The sequence below is a fragment of the Nematostella vectensis genome, chromosome 9 (genome assembly GCF_932526225.1).
Source record: "Nematostella vectensis chromosome 9, jaNemVect1.1, whole genome shotgun sequence".
NCBI lineage: Eukaryota > Metazoa > Cnidaria > Anthozoa > Actiniaria > Edwardsiidae > Nematostella > Nematostella vectensis.
Genome location: NC_064042.1, coordinates 7,096 through 20,162, shown reverse-complemented (window position 1 = coordinate 20,162; position 13,067 = coordinate 7,096). Strand labels below are relative to the sequence as shown.

The following is a 13,067-nucleotide window of genomic DNA, read 5'->3' as shown; positions in this document are numbered from 1 at the left end:
AGAAAAAAAGTATATATTTCCAGTCAAACTACAGAATTGCATGATAACCTTGAAAGTATTGAATAAAAGACTGCAAAACCAACATCTTTTGTACTAGTTGCTTAGTTGGTTGAATTGACCACGGGCAATTTTAAGCTGAATTCCTCCTTCACCCACTCCCCCACCCCAGAAAAAAAAATAATAAAAGAAAACTAAAACTAAAACAAAACCAACAGAGACCCCCTCCAGCTATTTTCTCTTCTTTTTTTTACAGCTATTTAAAGGGGCAGTGCCATGGTAAGTGCTTTCAATAGCTCTCTGAACCTGACACAATGAAATTTAGTAAACTCTAATACTGACTTATGAGCTTTTGGTACATGTGGGGGACTTAAATTCAAAGAAAATGACCACAAACTGTCAATAAACATAGTTTCTATAAAATATTGCTTTCAATAAAATATTGCATATTATTTTAACAAGGTATTGACAGCTTTTAAAAAGTTCAACTATTTGTAGGCGATTAAAAGCCTACAATAAACACTGACATGCGCAGTACCATGACGCTGTCCCTTTAAGTCTTTCATTGCCATAACGCCCTGAGACGCCTGTAAAATATAGGCCCAACTCCAAAACGTCAAAAATGCAAACTAAACATCACCAGACCCGGATACTCATAGATTCATCCAAGGCATAGACGACCTGCAAAAGCGCATCGAAGCAATGTAATAGAATTGACTCTTTTGTCAAAATATCAACCTTAATTGCTGACCAATTCGTAATAAAATGCTTAAACTTAGAAACATTTCTTACCAAAAAAGACACAAAATTCCGAACTACAAATAGAGACAAGCAAACACAGATCAAGTCACCAATAGATACCTTTATTGCGCTCCGTCAGGTCCCATTTTACAGCAATCAGTCACAATAATCAATGCTAGAACCTCCATTAGAAGCGAGTCACCATTGTTAGCCTAGTTTGCATGCCTGCACTGCATCATGGGAGTTTTGGAAACACCTTGACAGACAGGCGGGCAATCTCCTCCAACAGAATCATAACAGTTTTTTTATAAGTCTCTTTGCCCCGAAGCCAAACAAAACATTTCCAGGTCCAAGGAACCCAGAATAAGCCTGAAAACAATTTTCAGTCAACGGTAGCTTAGCTTAACTGGTAGTGTTGGACTTGAAATAGGGGGGGAGGTTTCTGTTTTCAGTCTGTTTTTCTTACAATGTTGCTCAAAAGTTCCCAGGAGCGAAAGGGTTAAAGTGAAATACAGCTATACTTAGTCAGCGTAGACAGTATTGCTGATTTTGTCGATATTCTATGCGATTTTACAAACCTCTCCCCCTTACGTCTTTCATTGCATTTTTTATTTTTTTTAATGAATATTTAGGCCGGTGAATAGCTTAATAAGCTCTACAAAGAAAAATAGAATAGCCAAATCGCACTTTTTTTATTTCTATTTATTTTTGCTTTTTGCATGATATTAAAAAAACGGTTCCTAAAAAAAGCGTTTTTCTTTCTTCGCTTGTTTGATGTCCTGTACACGATAAAAGACAATGCGCCCGTGCGTTACGATGCCACGCGCCGACATAGCGAGCCCCCAAGGGACTCAAGACGCCCAAATAGACCTGTATTTTTTTTCACCCTCTATCTCAGCGAGCTGTGCGTGGCGTAACCGTATTACAGGCCTGGGATCCTGGTTATTGTCCTCCCCATTAATGCGCGGGTCGGAATACCTTGCAAGAGTGTTGTACAGCATATTCGCCGGAAATATCGGTGCTTGGGGCCTTCGGGTTCTTTACAGCCTTCCGTAAAAGCCTTGTGCTGCCATACCGATTGGGTAATCCGTATGTATGGTTTCCGTTTTGTTTTTCAGGTCGGGTTCGATCCCATGCCAATGGCATTTTTTTCTTTTTTTTTCTATTAATTTTTTTTTTTTCGTAGAGCTTAACCCCTCTCACTCCTGCGTAGTTTTTAGGAAAAATAAGAAAAAAAAAAAAACAAAAAAAAAAACAGACCATCCAAACAACCGTCTGACTTTGGGGAGAGGAGTGTTGACTGGCCCTCCCCCTCGTGAATTTTTCTCCGGATCTCCGGATCAATTCCGTAATGGCATCCATCGGAGTATGGAAATGGACCTGGAGGATACAAGCCTGGTATACATCATACATCTAGCAAAATGAGCTTGCTAGATTTACTGATGTCAACATTAGAAGGGGGAGGGACACTCTTTTCATACAGTACAATATTGCAGTTGTTACCTATTATTGAATAAGTGGGTAACATGTCTTTGTTTATCAAACAAGGTCTATTTCTGAGACAAGCAAATTCAAGGGAGAGCTGTTGAAATAACAGGGGAATGTTGAAGGAAAAACAATTATCTGATTAAAAAACTACTGTAGATTCCTTTGCACGAAGATAATAACAAACATAATTTTGATTGTTATTTAGGAGGAACGAGGCGAGTTCTACAACATACTATGAAAAGTATGTATTACTCATCTAAATTATACAAGTAAAAAATTCTATTTAAAAAAATACTGTAAGTAATTAGGTAAATCCTAAAACATGTATAACATGTACAACACACTAAAAACTCCATGGCTATTGACTGTTTTCTACTCACATGTTTTTACAGTATATACAATTTCATTCTGGTACATCTTGTGGTCACTGTGCCATCTTCAGGGCCACACCCAAAGCACCTGTGCACCCCATCCACCTAAGGGTGTCGGCTGCACAGGTGTTCCTGATGAAGGAGGGTAAGGAGGGCAGGAAAATATTCTGCGACACCTTGCTTTTATAGACCCCTATGATTCCGAGTTGAGTGTGGTCCCTGTAGATGTTGACAGGTCAACCTCACAGCCACATGAAAGAAATGCCTAATATCTTATGCTTTACAGTGAGTGTTTTGCAGTCAAGTTGGTTTCTGTTAGTGGGTAAAAATTATTATAAATAATTGTAATCATGACTATGGTCACACTGTACATATAGAACTGTAATTGAATAGAAAAAAAGTATATATTTCCAGTCAAACTACAGAATTGCATGATAACCTTGAAAGTATTGAATAAAAGACTGCAAAACCAACATCTTTTGTACTAGTTGCTTAGTTGGTTGAATTGACCACGGGCAATTTTAAGCCGAATTCCTCCTTCCCCAACTCCCCCACCCCAGAAAAAAAAAATAATAAAAGAAAACTAAAACTAAAACAAAACCAACAGAGACCCCCTCCAGCTATTTTCTCTTATTTTTTTTACAGCTATTTAAAGGGGCAGTGCCATGGTAAGTGCTTTCAATAGCTCTCTTAACCTGACACAATGAAATTTAGTAAACTCTAATACTGACTTATGAGCTTTTGGTAAATATGGGGGACTTAAATTCAAAGAAAATGACCACAAACTGTCAATAAACATAGTTTCTATAAAATATTGCTTTCAATAAAATATTGCATATTATTTTAACAAGGTATTGACAGCTTTTAAAAAGTTCAACTATTTGTAGGCGATTAAAAGCCTACAATAAACACTGACATGCGCAGTACCATGACGCTGTCCCTTTAAGTCTTTCATTGCCATAACGCCCTGAGACGCCTGTAAAATATAGGCCCAACTCCAAAACGTCAAAAATGCAAACTAAACATCACCAGACCCGGATACTCATAGATTCATCCAAGGCATAGACGACCTGCAAAAGCGCATCTAAGCAATGTAATAGAATTGACTCTTTTGTCAAAATATCAATCTTAATTTCTGACCCATTTGTAATAAAATGCTTAAACTTAGAAACATTTCTTACCAAAAAAGACACAAAATTCCGAACTACAAATAGAGACAAGCAAACACAGATCAAGTCACCAATAGATACCTTTATTGCGCTCCGTCAGGTCCCATTTTTACAGCAATCAGTCACAATAATCAATGCTAGAACCTCCATTAGAAGCGAGTCACCATTGTTAGCCTAGTTTGCATGCCTGCACTGCATCATGGGAGTCTTGGAAACACCTTGACAGACAGGCGGGCAATCTCCTCCAACAGAATCATAACAGTTTTTTTATAAGTTTCTTTGCCCCGAAGCCAAACAAAACATTTCCAGGTCCAAGGAACCCAGAATTAGCCTGAAAACAATTTTCAGTCAACGGTAGCTTAGCTTAACTGGTAGTGTTGGACTTGAAATAGGGGGGAGGTTTCTGTTTTCAGTCTGTTTTTCTTACAATGTTGCTCAAAAGTTCCCAGGAGCGAAAGGGTTAAAGTGAAATACAGCTATACTTAGTCAGCGTAGACAGTATTGCTGATTTTGTCGATATTCTATGCGATTTTACAAACCTCTCCCCCTTACGTCTTTTATTGCATTTTTTATTTTTTTAATGAATATTTAGGCCGGTGAATAGCTTAATAAGCTCTACAAAGAAAAATAGAATAGCCAAATCGCACTTTTTTTATTTCTATTTATTTTTGCTTTTTGCATGATATTAAAAAAACGGTTCCTAAAAAAAACGTTTTTCTTTCTTCGCTTGTTTGATGTCCTGTACACGATAAAAGACAATGCGCCCGTGCGTTACGATGCCACGCGCCGACATAGCGAGCCCCCAAGGGACTCAAGACGCCCAAATAGACCTGTATTTTTTTTCACCCTCTATCTCAGCGAGCTGTGCGTGGCGTAACAGTATTACAGGCCTGGGATCCTGGTTATTGTCCTCCCCATTAATGCGCGGGTCGGAATACCTTGCAAGAGTGTTGTACAGCATATTCGCCGGAAATATCGGTGCTTGGGGCCTTCGGGTTCTTTACAGCCTTCCGTAAAAGCCTTGTGCTGCCATACCGATTGGGTAATCCGTATGTATGGTTTCCGTTTTGTTTTTCAGGTCGGGTTCGATCCCATGCCAATGGCATTTTTTTCATTTTTTTCTATTAATTTTTTTTTCGTAGAGCTTAACCCCTCTCACTCCTGCGTAGTTTTCGGAAAAATAAGAAGAAAAAATAAAAATCAAGAAAAAAAAAAAACAAAACAAAAAAAAAACAGACCATCCAAAAACCGTCTGACTTTGGGGAGAGGAGTGTTGACTGGCCCTCCCCCTCGTGAATTTTTCTCCGGATCTCCGGATCAATTCCGTAATGGCATCCATCGGAGTATGGAAATGGACCTGGAGGATACAAGCCTGGTATACATCATACATCTAGCAAAATGAGCTTGCTAGATTTACTGATGTCAACATTAGAAGGGGGAGGGACACTCTTTTCATACAGTACAATATTGCAGTTGTTACCTATTATTGAATAAGTGGGTAACATGTCTTTGTTTATCAAACAAGGTCTATTTCTGAGACAAGCAAATTCAAGGGAGAGCTGTTGAAATAACAGGGGAATGTTGAAGGAAAAACAATTATCTGATTAAAAAACTACTGTAGATTCCTTTGCACGAAGATAATAACAAACATAATTTTGATTGTTATTTAGGAGGAACGAGGCGAGTTCTACAACATACTATGAAAAGTATGTATTACTCATCTAAATTATACAAGTAAAAAATTCTATTTAAAAAAATACTGTAAGTAATTAGGTAAATCCTAAAACATGTATAACATGTACAACACACTAAAAACTCCATGGCTATTGACTGTTTTCTACTCACATGTTTTTACAGCATATACAATTTCATTCTGGTACATCTTGTGGTCACTGTGCCATCTTCAGGGCCACACCCAAAGCACCTGTGCACCCCATCCACCTAAGGGTGTCGGCTGCACAGGTGTTCCTGATGAAGGAGGGTAAAGAGGGCAGGAAAAGGTTCTGCAACACCTTGCTTTTATGGACCCCTATGATTCCGAGTTGAGTGTGGTCCCTGTAGATGTTGACAGGTCAACCTCACAGCCACATGAAAGAAATGCCTAATATCTTATGCTTTACAGTGAGTGTTTTGCAGTCAAGTTGGTTTCTGTTAGTGGGTAAAAATTATTATAAATAATTGTAATCATGACTATGGTCACACTGTACATATAGAACTGTAAATGAATAGAAAAAAAGTATATATTTCCAGTCAAACTACAGAATTGCATGATAACCTTGAAAGTATTGAATAAAAGACTGCAAAACCAACATCTTTTGTACTAGTTGCTTAGTTGGTTGAATTGACCACGGGCAATTTTAAGCTGAATTCCTCCTTCACCCACTCCCCCACCCCAGAAAAAAAATAATAAAAGAAAACTAAAACTAAAACAAAACCAACAGAGACCCCCTCCAGCTATTTTCTCTTCTTTTTTTTACAGCTATTTAAAGGGGCAGTGCCATGGTAAGTGCTTTCAATAGCTCTCTGAACCTGACACAATGAAATTTAGTAAACTCTAATACTGACTTATGAGCTTTTGGTACATGTGGGGGACTTAAATTCAAAGAAAATGACCACAAACTGTCAATAAACATAGTTTCTATAAAATATTGCTTTCAATAAAATATTGCATATTATTTTAACAAGGTATTGACAGCTTTTAAAAAGTTCAACTATTTGTAGGCGATTAAAAGCCTACAATAAACACTGACATGCGCAGTACCATGACGCTGTCCCTTTAAGTCTTTCATTGCCATAACGCCCTGAGACGCCTGTAAAATATAGGCCCAACTCCAAAACGTCAAAAATGCAAACTAAACATCACCAGACCCGGATACTCATAGATTCATCCAAGGCATAGACGACCTGCAAAAGCGCATCTAAGCAATGTAATAGAATTGACTCTTTTGTCAAAATATCAACCTTAATTGCTGACCAATTCGTAATAAAATGCTTAAACTTAGAAACATTTCTTACCAAAAAAGACACAAAATTCCGAACTACAAATAGAGACAAGCAAACACAGATCAAGTCACCAATAGATACCTTTATTGCGCTCCGTCAGGTCCCATTTTACAGCAATCAGTCACAATAATCAATGCTAGAACCTCCATTAGAAGCGAGTCACCATTGTTAGCCTAGTTTGCATGCCTGCACTGCATCATGGGAGTTTTGGAATCACCTTGACAGACAGGCGGGCAATCTCCTCCAACAGAATCATAACAGTTTTTTTATAAGTCTCTTTGCCCCGAAGCCAAACAAAACATTTCCAGGTCCAAGGAACCCAGAATAAGCCTGAAAACAATTTTCAGTCAACGGTAGCTTAGCTTAACTGGTAGTGTTGGACTTGAAATAGGGGGGGAGGTTTCTGTTTTCAGTCTGTTTTTCTTACAATGTTGCTCAAAAGTTCCCAGGAGCGAAAGGGTTAAAGTGAAATACAGCTATACTTAGTCAGCGTAGACAGTATTGCTGATTTTGTCGATATTCTATGCGATTTTACAAACCTCTCCCCCTTACGTCTTTCATTGCATTTTTTATTTTTTTTAATGAATATTTAGGCCGGTGAATAGGTTAATAAGCTCTACAAAGAAAAATAGAATAGCCAAATCGCACTTTTTTTATTTCTATTTATTTTTGCTTTTTGCATGATATTAAAAAAACGGTTCCTAAAAAAAACGTTTTTCTTTCTTCGCTTGTTTGATGTCCTGTACACGATAAAAGACAATGCGCCCGTGCGTTACGATGCCACGCGCCGACATAGCGAGCCCCCAAGGGACTCAAGACGCCCAAATAGACCTGTATTTTTTTTCACCCTCTATCTCAGCGAGCTGTGCGTGGCGTAACCGTATTACAGGCCTGGGATCCTGGTTATTGTCCTCCCCATTAATGCGCGGGTCGGAATACCTTGCAAGAGTGTTGTACAGCATATTCGCCGGAAATATCGGTGCTTGGGGCCTTCGGGTTCTTTACAGCCTTCCGTAAAAGCCTTGTGCTGCCATACCGATTGGGTAATCCGTATATATGGTTTCCGTTTTGTTTTTCAGGTCGGGTTCGATCCCATGCCAATGGCATTTTTTTCTTTTTTTTTCTATTAATTTTTTTTTTCGTAGAGCTTAACCCCTCTCACTCCTGCGTAGTTTTCGGAAAAATAAGAAGAAAAAATAAAAAAACAAGAAAAAAAAAAACAAAAAAAAAAACAGACCATCCAAACAACCGTCTGACTTTGGGGAGAGGAGTGTTGACTGGCCCTCCCCCTCGTGATTTTTTCTCCGGATCTCCGGATCAATTCCGTAATGGCATCCATCGGAGTATGGAAATGGACCTGGAGGATACAAGCCTGGTATACATCATACATCTAGCAAAATGAGCTTGCTAGATTTACTGATGTCAACATTAGAAGGGGGAGGGACACTCTTTTCATACAGTACAATATTGCAGTTGTTACCTATTATTGAATAAGTGGGTAACATGTCTTTCTTTATCAAACAAGGTCTATTTCTGAGACAAGCAAATTCAAGGGAGAGCTGTTGAAAAACAGGGGAATGTTGAAGGAAAAACAATTATCTGATTAAAAAACTACTGTAGATTCCTTTGCACGAAGATAATAACAAACATAATTTTGATTGTTATTTAGGAGGAACGAGACGAGTTCTACAACATACTATGAAAAGTATGTATTACTCATCTAAATTATACAAGTAAAAAATTCTATTTAAAAAAATACTGTAAGTAATTAGGTAAATCCTAAAACATGTATAACATGTACAACACACTAAAAACTCCATGGCTATTGACTGTTTTCTACTCACATGTTTTTACAGTATATACAATTTCATTCTGGTACATCTTGTGGTCACTGTGCCATCTTCAGGGCCACACCCAAAGCACCTGTGCACCCCATCCACCTAAGGGTGTCGGCTGCACAGGTGTTCCTGATGTAGGAGGGTAAGGAGGGCAGGAAAAGGTTCTGCGACACCTTGCTTTTATGGACCCCTATGATTCCGAGTTGAGTGTGGTCCCTGTAGATGTTGACAGGTCAACCTCACAGCCACATGAAAGATTTGCCTAATATCTTATGCTTTACAGTGAGTGTTTTGCAGTCAAGTTGGTTTCTGTTAGTGGGTAAAAATTATTATAAATAATTGTAATCATGACTATGGTCACACTCTACATATAGAACTGTAAATGAATAGAAAAAAAGTATATATTTCCAGTCAAACTACAGAATTGCATGATAACCTTGAAAGTATTGAATAAAAGACTGCAAAACCAACATCTTTTGTACTAGTTGCTTAGTTGGTTGAATTGACTACGGGCAATTTTAAGCTGAATTCCTCCTTCCCCCACTCCCCCACCCCAGAAAAAAAATAATAAAAGAAAACTAAAACTAAAACAAAACCAACAGAGACCCCCTCCAGCTATTTTCTCTTCTTTTTTTTTACAGCTATTTAAAGGGGCAGTGCTATGGTAAGTGCTTTCAATAGCTCTCTGAACCTGACACAATGAAATTTAGTTAACTCTAATACTGACTTATGAGCTTTTGGTACATGTGGGGGACTTAAATTCAAAGAAAATGACCACAAACTGTCAATAAACATAGTTTCTATAAAATATTGCATATTATTTTAACAAGGTATTGACAGCTTTTAAAAAGTTCAACTATTTGTAGGCGATTAAAAGCCTACAATAAACACTGACATGCGCAGTACCATGACGCTGTCCCTTTAAGTCTTTCATTGCCATAACGCCCTGAGACGCCTGTAAAATATAGGCCCAACTCCAAAACGTCAAAAATGCAAACTAAACATCACCAGACCCGGATACTCATAGATTCATCCAAGGCATAGACGACCTGCAAAAGCGCATCTAAGCAATGTAATAGAATTGACTCTTTTGTCAAAATATCAACCTAAATTGCTGACCAATTCGTAATAAAATGCTTAAACTTAGAAACATTTCTTACCAAAAAAGACACAAAATTCCGAACTACAAATAGAGACAAGCAAACACAGATCAAGTCACCAATAGATAACTTTATTGCGCTCCGTCAGGTCCCATTTTACAGCAATCACTCACAATAATCAATGCTAGAACCTCCATTAGAAGCGAGTCACCATTGTTAGCCTAGTTTGCATGCCTGCACTGCATCATGGGAGTCTTGGAAACACCTTGACAGACAGGCGGGCAATCTCCTCCAACAGAATCATAACAGTTTTTTTATAAGTCTCTTTGCCCCGAAGCCAAACAAAACATTTCCAGGTCCAAGGAACCCAGAATAAGCCTGAAAACAATTTTCAGTCAACGGTAGCTTAGCTTAACTGGTAGTGTTGGACTTGAAATAGGGGGGGAGGTTTCTGTTTTCAGTCTGTTTTTCTTACAATGTTGCTCAAAAGTTCCCAGGAGCGAAAGGGTTAAAGTGAAATACAGCTATACTTAGTCAGCGTAGACAGTATTGCTGATTTTGTCGATATTCTATGCGATTTTACAAACCTCTCCCCCTTACGTCTTTCATTGCATTTTTTTTTTTTTTAATGAATATTTAGGCCGGTGAATAGCTTAATAAGCTCTACAAAGAAAAATAGAATAGCCAAATCGCACTTTTTTATTTCTATTAATTTTTGCTTTTTGCATGATATTAAAAAAACGGTTCCTAAAAAAAACCTTTTTCTTTCTTCGCTTGTTTGATGTCCTGTACACGATAAAAGACAATGCGCCCATGCGTTACGATGCCACGCGCCGACATAGTGAGCCCCCAAGGGACTCAAGACGCCCAAATAGACCTGTATTTTTTTTCACCCTCTATCTCAGCGAGTAGTAGGGTTTTGGCGCAGCTGGCGCAACTTTTTGATCTCCCCAAATTTCATTCCAAAATGGCGCAAAAGTCTCCGCACACCTCCGCCAAGCCTCGCGACCTGCGCATGCGCGAGTTTGCCAGAGATCTCTTGCACGACCACGCCCACCTGTCAATCACTTTGTCACGTGATAGCCAAGCCCACCCGTCAATCACTTTGTCACGTGACGGCCACGCCCACCCGTCAATCACTTTGTCACGTGACGGCCACGCCCACCCGTCAATCACTTTGTAAAAAACCCGTCAATCACTTTGTCACGTGACGGCCACGCCCACCTGTCAATCATTTTGTAAAAAACCTGTCAATCACTTTGTCAAGAACCTGTCAATCACTTTATCAAGAACCTGTCAATCACTTTGTCAAGAACCTGTCAATCACTTTGTCAAGAACCTGTCAATCACTTTGTCACGTGATAGCCAAGCCCACCTGTCAATCATTTTGTCACGTGTCGCACTTAGGGGGAGCTCGGGAGGCTATTCTGGTCTAAAGACGTGTGGGGTCCTAGATAAAATGACATTAAAGACGGAGGTGAAGATTAAAAACGATGCGGCTACCGCCGGCGGTTGTTCGGTGCTGGAGGTGAATGTGAGTAACACTGCGGATGCGGAGCCTGAACACTGCTGTTGTGACGCTGATTACTATGAAGACTCAGAATACGGAAGCTTCGACCCCGTTGGGTTTGTGTCCGGAGCGGCGACAATTGTCCTTGGTGTTCTAGCAATGTTAGTCTCCATGCCACGGTACGGCGAAAAAAGATGGGTAAGATACTAGTCCACGAATGTGGTGTGGAGACTTTAGACCGCACCGCCCCCACGCGGACCCCTTCGGAAGTCTTAGCAACCACACACATCACACCTAGAGAGAGCTCGAGGGGCTAGCCTCTCGGCTTCACATCTAGAAGGCCTTTGAAAAGTGGTTTAAAGACATAAACAGTTTAATAAAATGGAGGAACAAACGGTTAAACGTATGGTTGAAGAGCAACCACCACCATATAATATCCCCGGCGGACCGGTGCCCGGGGTCGACGCCCCCATCCTCGTGCCGGAATTTGCACTGTTTGACCGAGCCCTCACCGAATACGAGACTAGTAGAGCCTCCTTGGAAGACGAGGATAGTAGTAACACCCTTTGCAATCATGACGACCTAGTCACAGAAGACGGGGTCACTAGTTGCTTAGAGTGCGGGGAACAGATGCAGCGTGTGATCGCGCACGAAAGGGAATGGGGTTTTTACGGACATTCCGACGGCAAACGGTCTTCGGATCCAAGTCGGGTCCAGGTACGTAGGTCTGAGGACAGAAATATTGACAAGGATGTGGAGAACATGGGTTTTAGTGGGGTAATTGTAGCCAAAGCTAACGAGATATACACTCAGGTGACGAAAGGTCAGATTTTTCGCGGCGACCCACGGAAGGCGATCGTCTTTGCGTGTATCTACTACGCCTACAAGATGTCCGGTAAGTGTCAGACACCGAAAACCTTGATGGAAACTTTTGGATTGAGCAGGAAGAGTTGCCTTAAGGGTCTAAAAATCTTTAGTATTAACGCGCCTAAAGATTACTTACTACACGGAACGTCTCCCACCGTCGTGGACCACATTCGCGATGTGATGGATAGATTCTCGGCGTCCCCCGCACAGAAGGGAGAGGTGGTCCAGCTCTACTACAGATCTAAGAACCGCTCGTCTGAGTTGAATCGCGCTCGCCCACAATCCTTTGCGGTCGCTTTAACCTATTACTGGGTACGGCTAAAGGGGGTTGATATTACACTTAAAAAATTCTCCGAAAGAACGGGCATCTCCGAGTTAACCATCAGTAGGAAAGCGAGAGAAGTGGCCACAGTCCTAGGTACGCCTGGTGTGGTATGATATTTCCTGATTTCCAGAGAAATCAGGATTTCCACAAAAACTGTCAGTTCGGAGTAGATGTGAATTAACACGTTTTAAAAAAATTCGAAAAAAGTGGTTTAAAGACGTGGATGTAATAACAAAATGGATATGCAAAGTGCTGGAGGTCTTACAAATCTCACCGTGGAGGATCAAGCCGCCACCTTAGCGAGGTGGGGAGCCGCAGACTTTGACACCGCCATGGCGCGCGCGGCGGCGGAGGGGTGCGTCGAGGCCGTGAGGTTATGTAAAGAGTGGGGCGCGTCGGATTTCGACGAGGCCATGGCGAGCGCGGCGGAGAATGGGCACGCCGAGATCGTTAAGATGTGTTGTGAGTTGGGCGCCTGTGACTTCGTGTATCCAGCGTCCATGGCAGCGAAAGGCGGGCACGTAGAGGTTTTGAAGGTGATGGACGAGTATTGTGACGACGAAGAGGCTATGATCTGTGCTATGGGTACTGCGGCGGGGGAAGGTCAGGTGGGGGTTGTTGAGTTATTGGTAGATTTGGGTGTCAGGGTCGATGTCGG

The 13,067-nt window shown here is 40.6% G+C and overlaps 1 protein-coding gene across 1 annotated transcript; it reads left to right on the top strand.

The window, feature by feature from the left end:
• Positions 1-11,598: 11,598 nt before the first annotated feature.
• LOC125572197 (transcription initiation factor IIB-like) lies at positions 11,599-12,522 on the top strand. Its single transcript, XM_048732340.1, has one exon. It carries the CDS (start codon positions 11,599-11,601, stop codon positions 12,520-12,522), a length of 924 nt encoding a protein of 307 aa, XP_048588297.1.
• Positions 12,523-13,067: the final 545 nt, after the last annotated feature.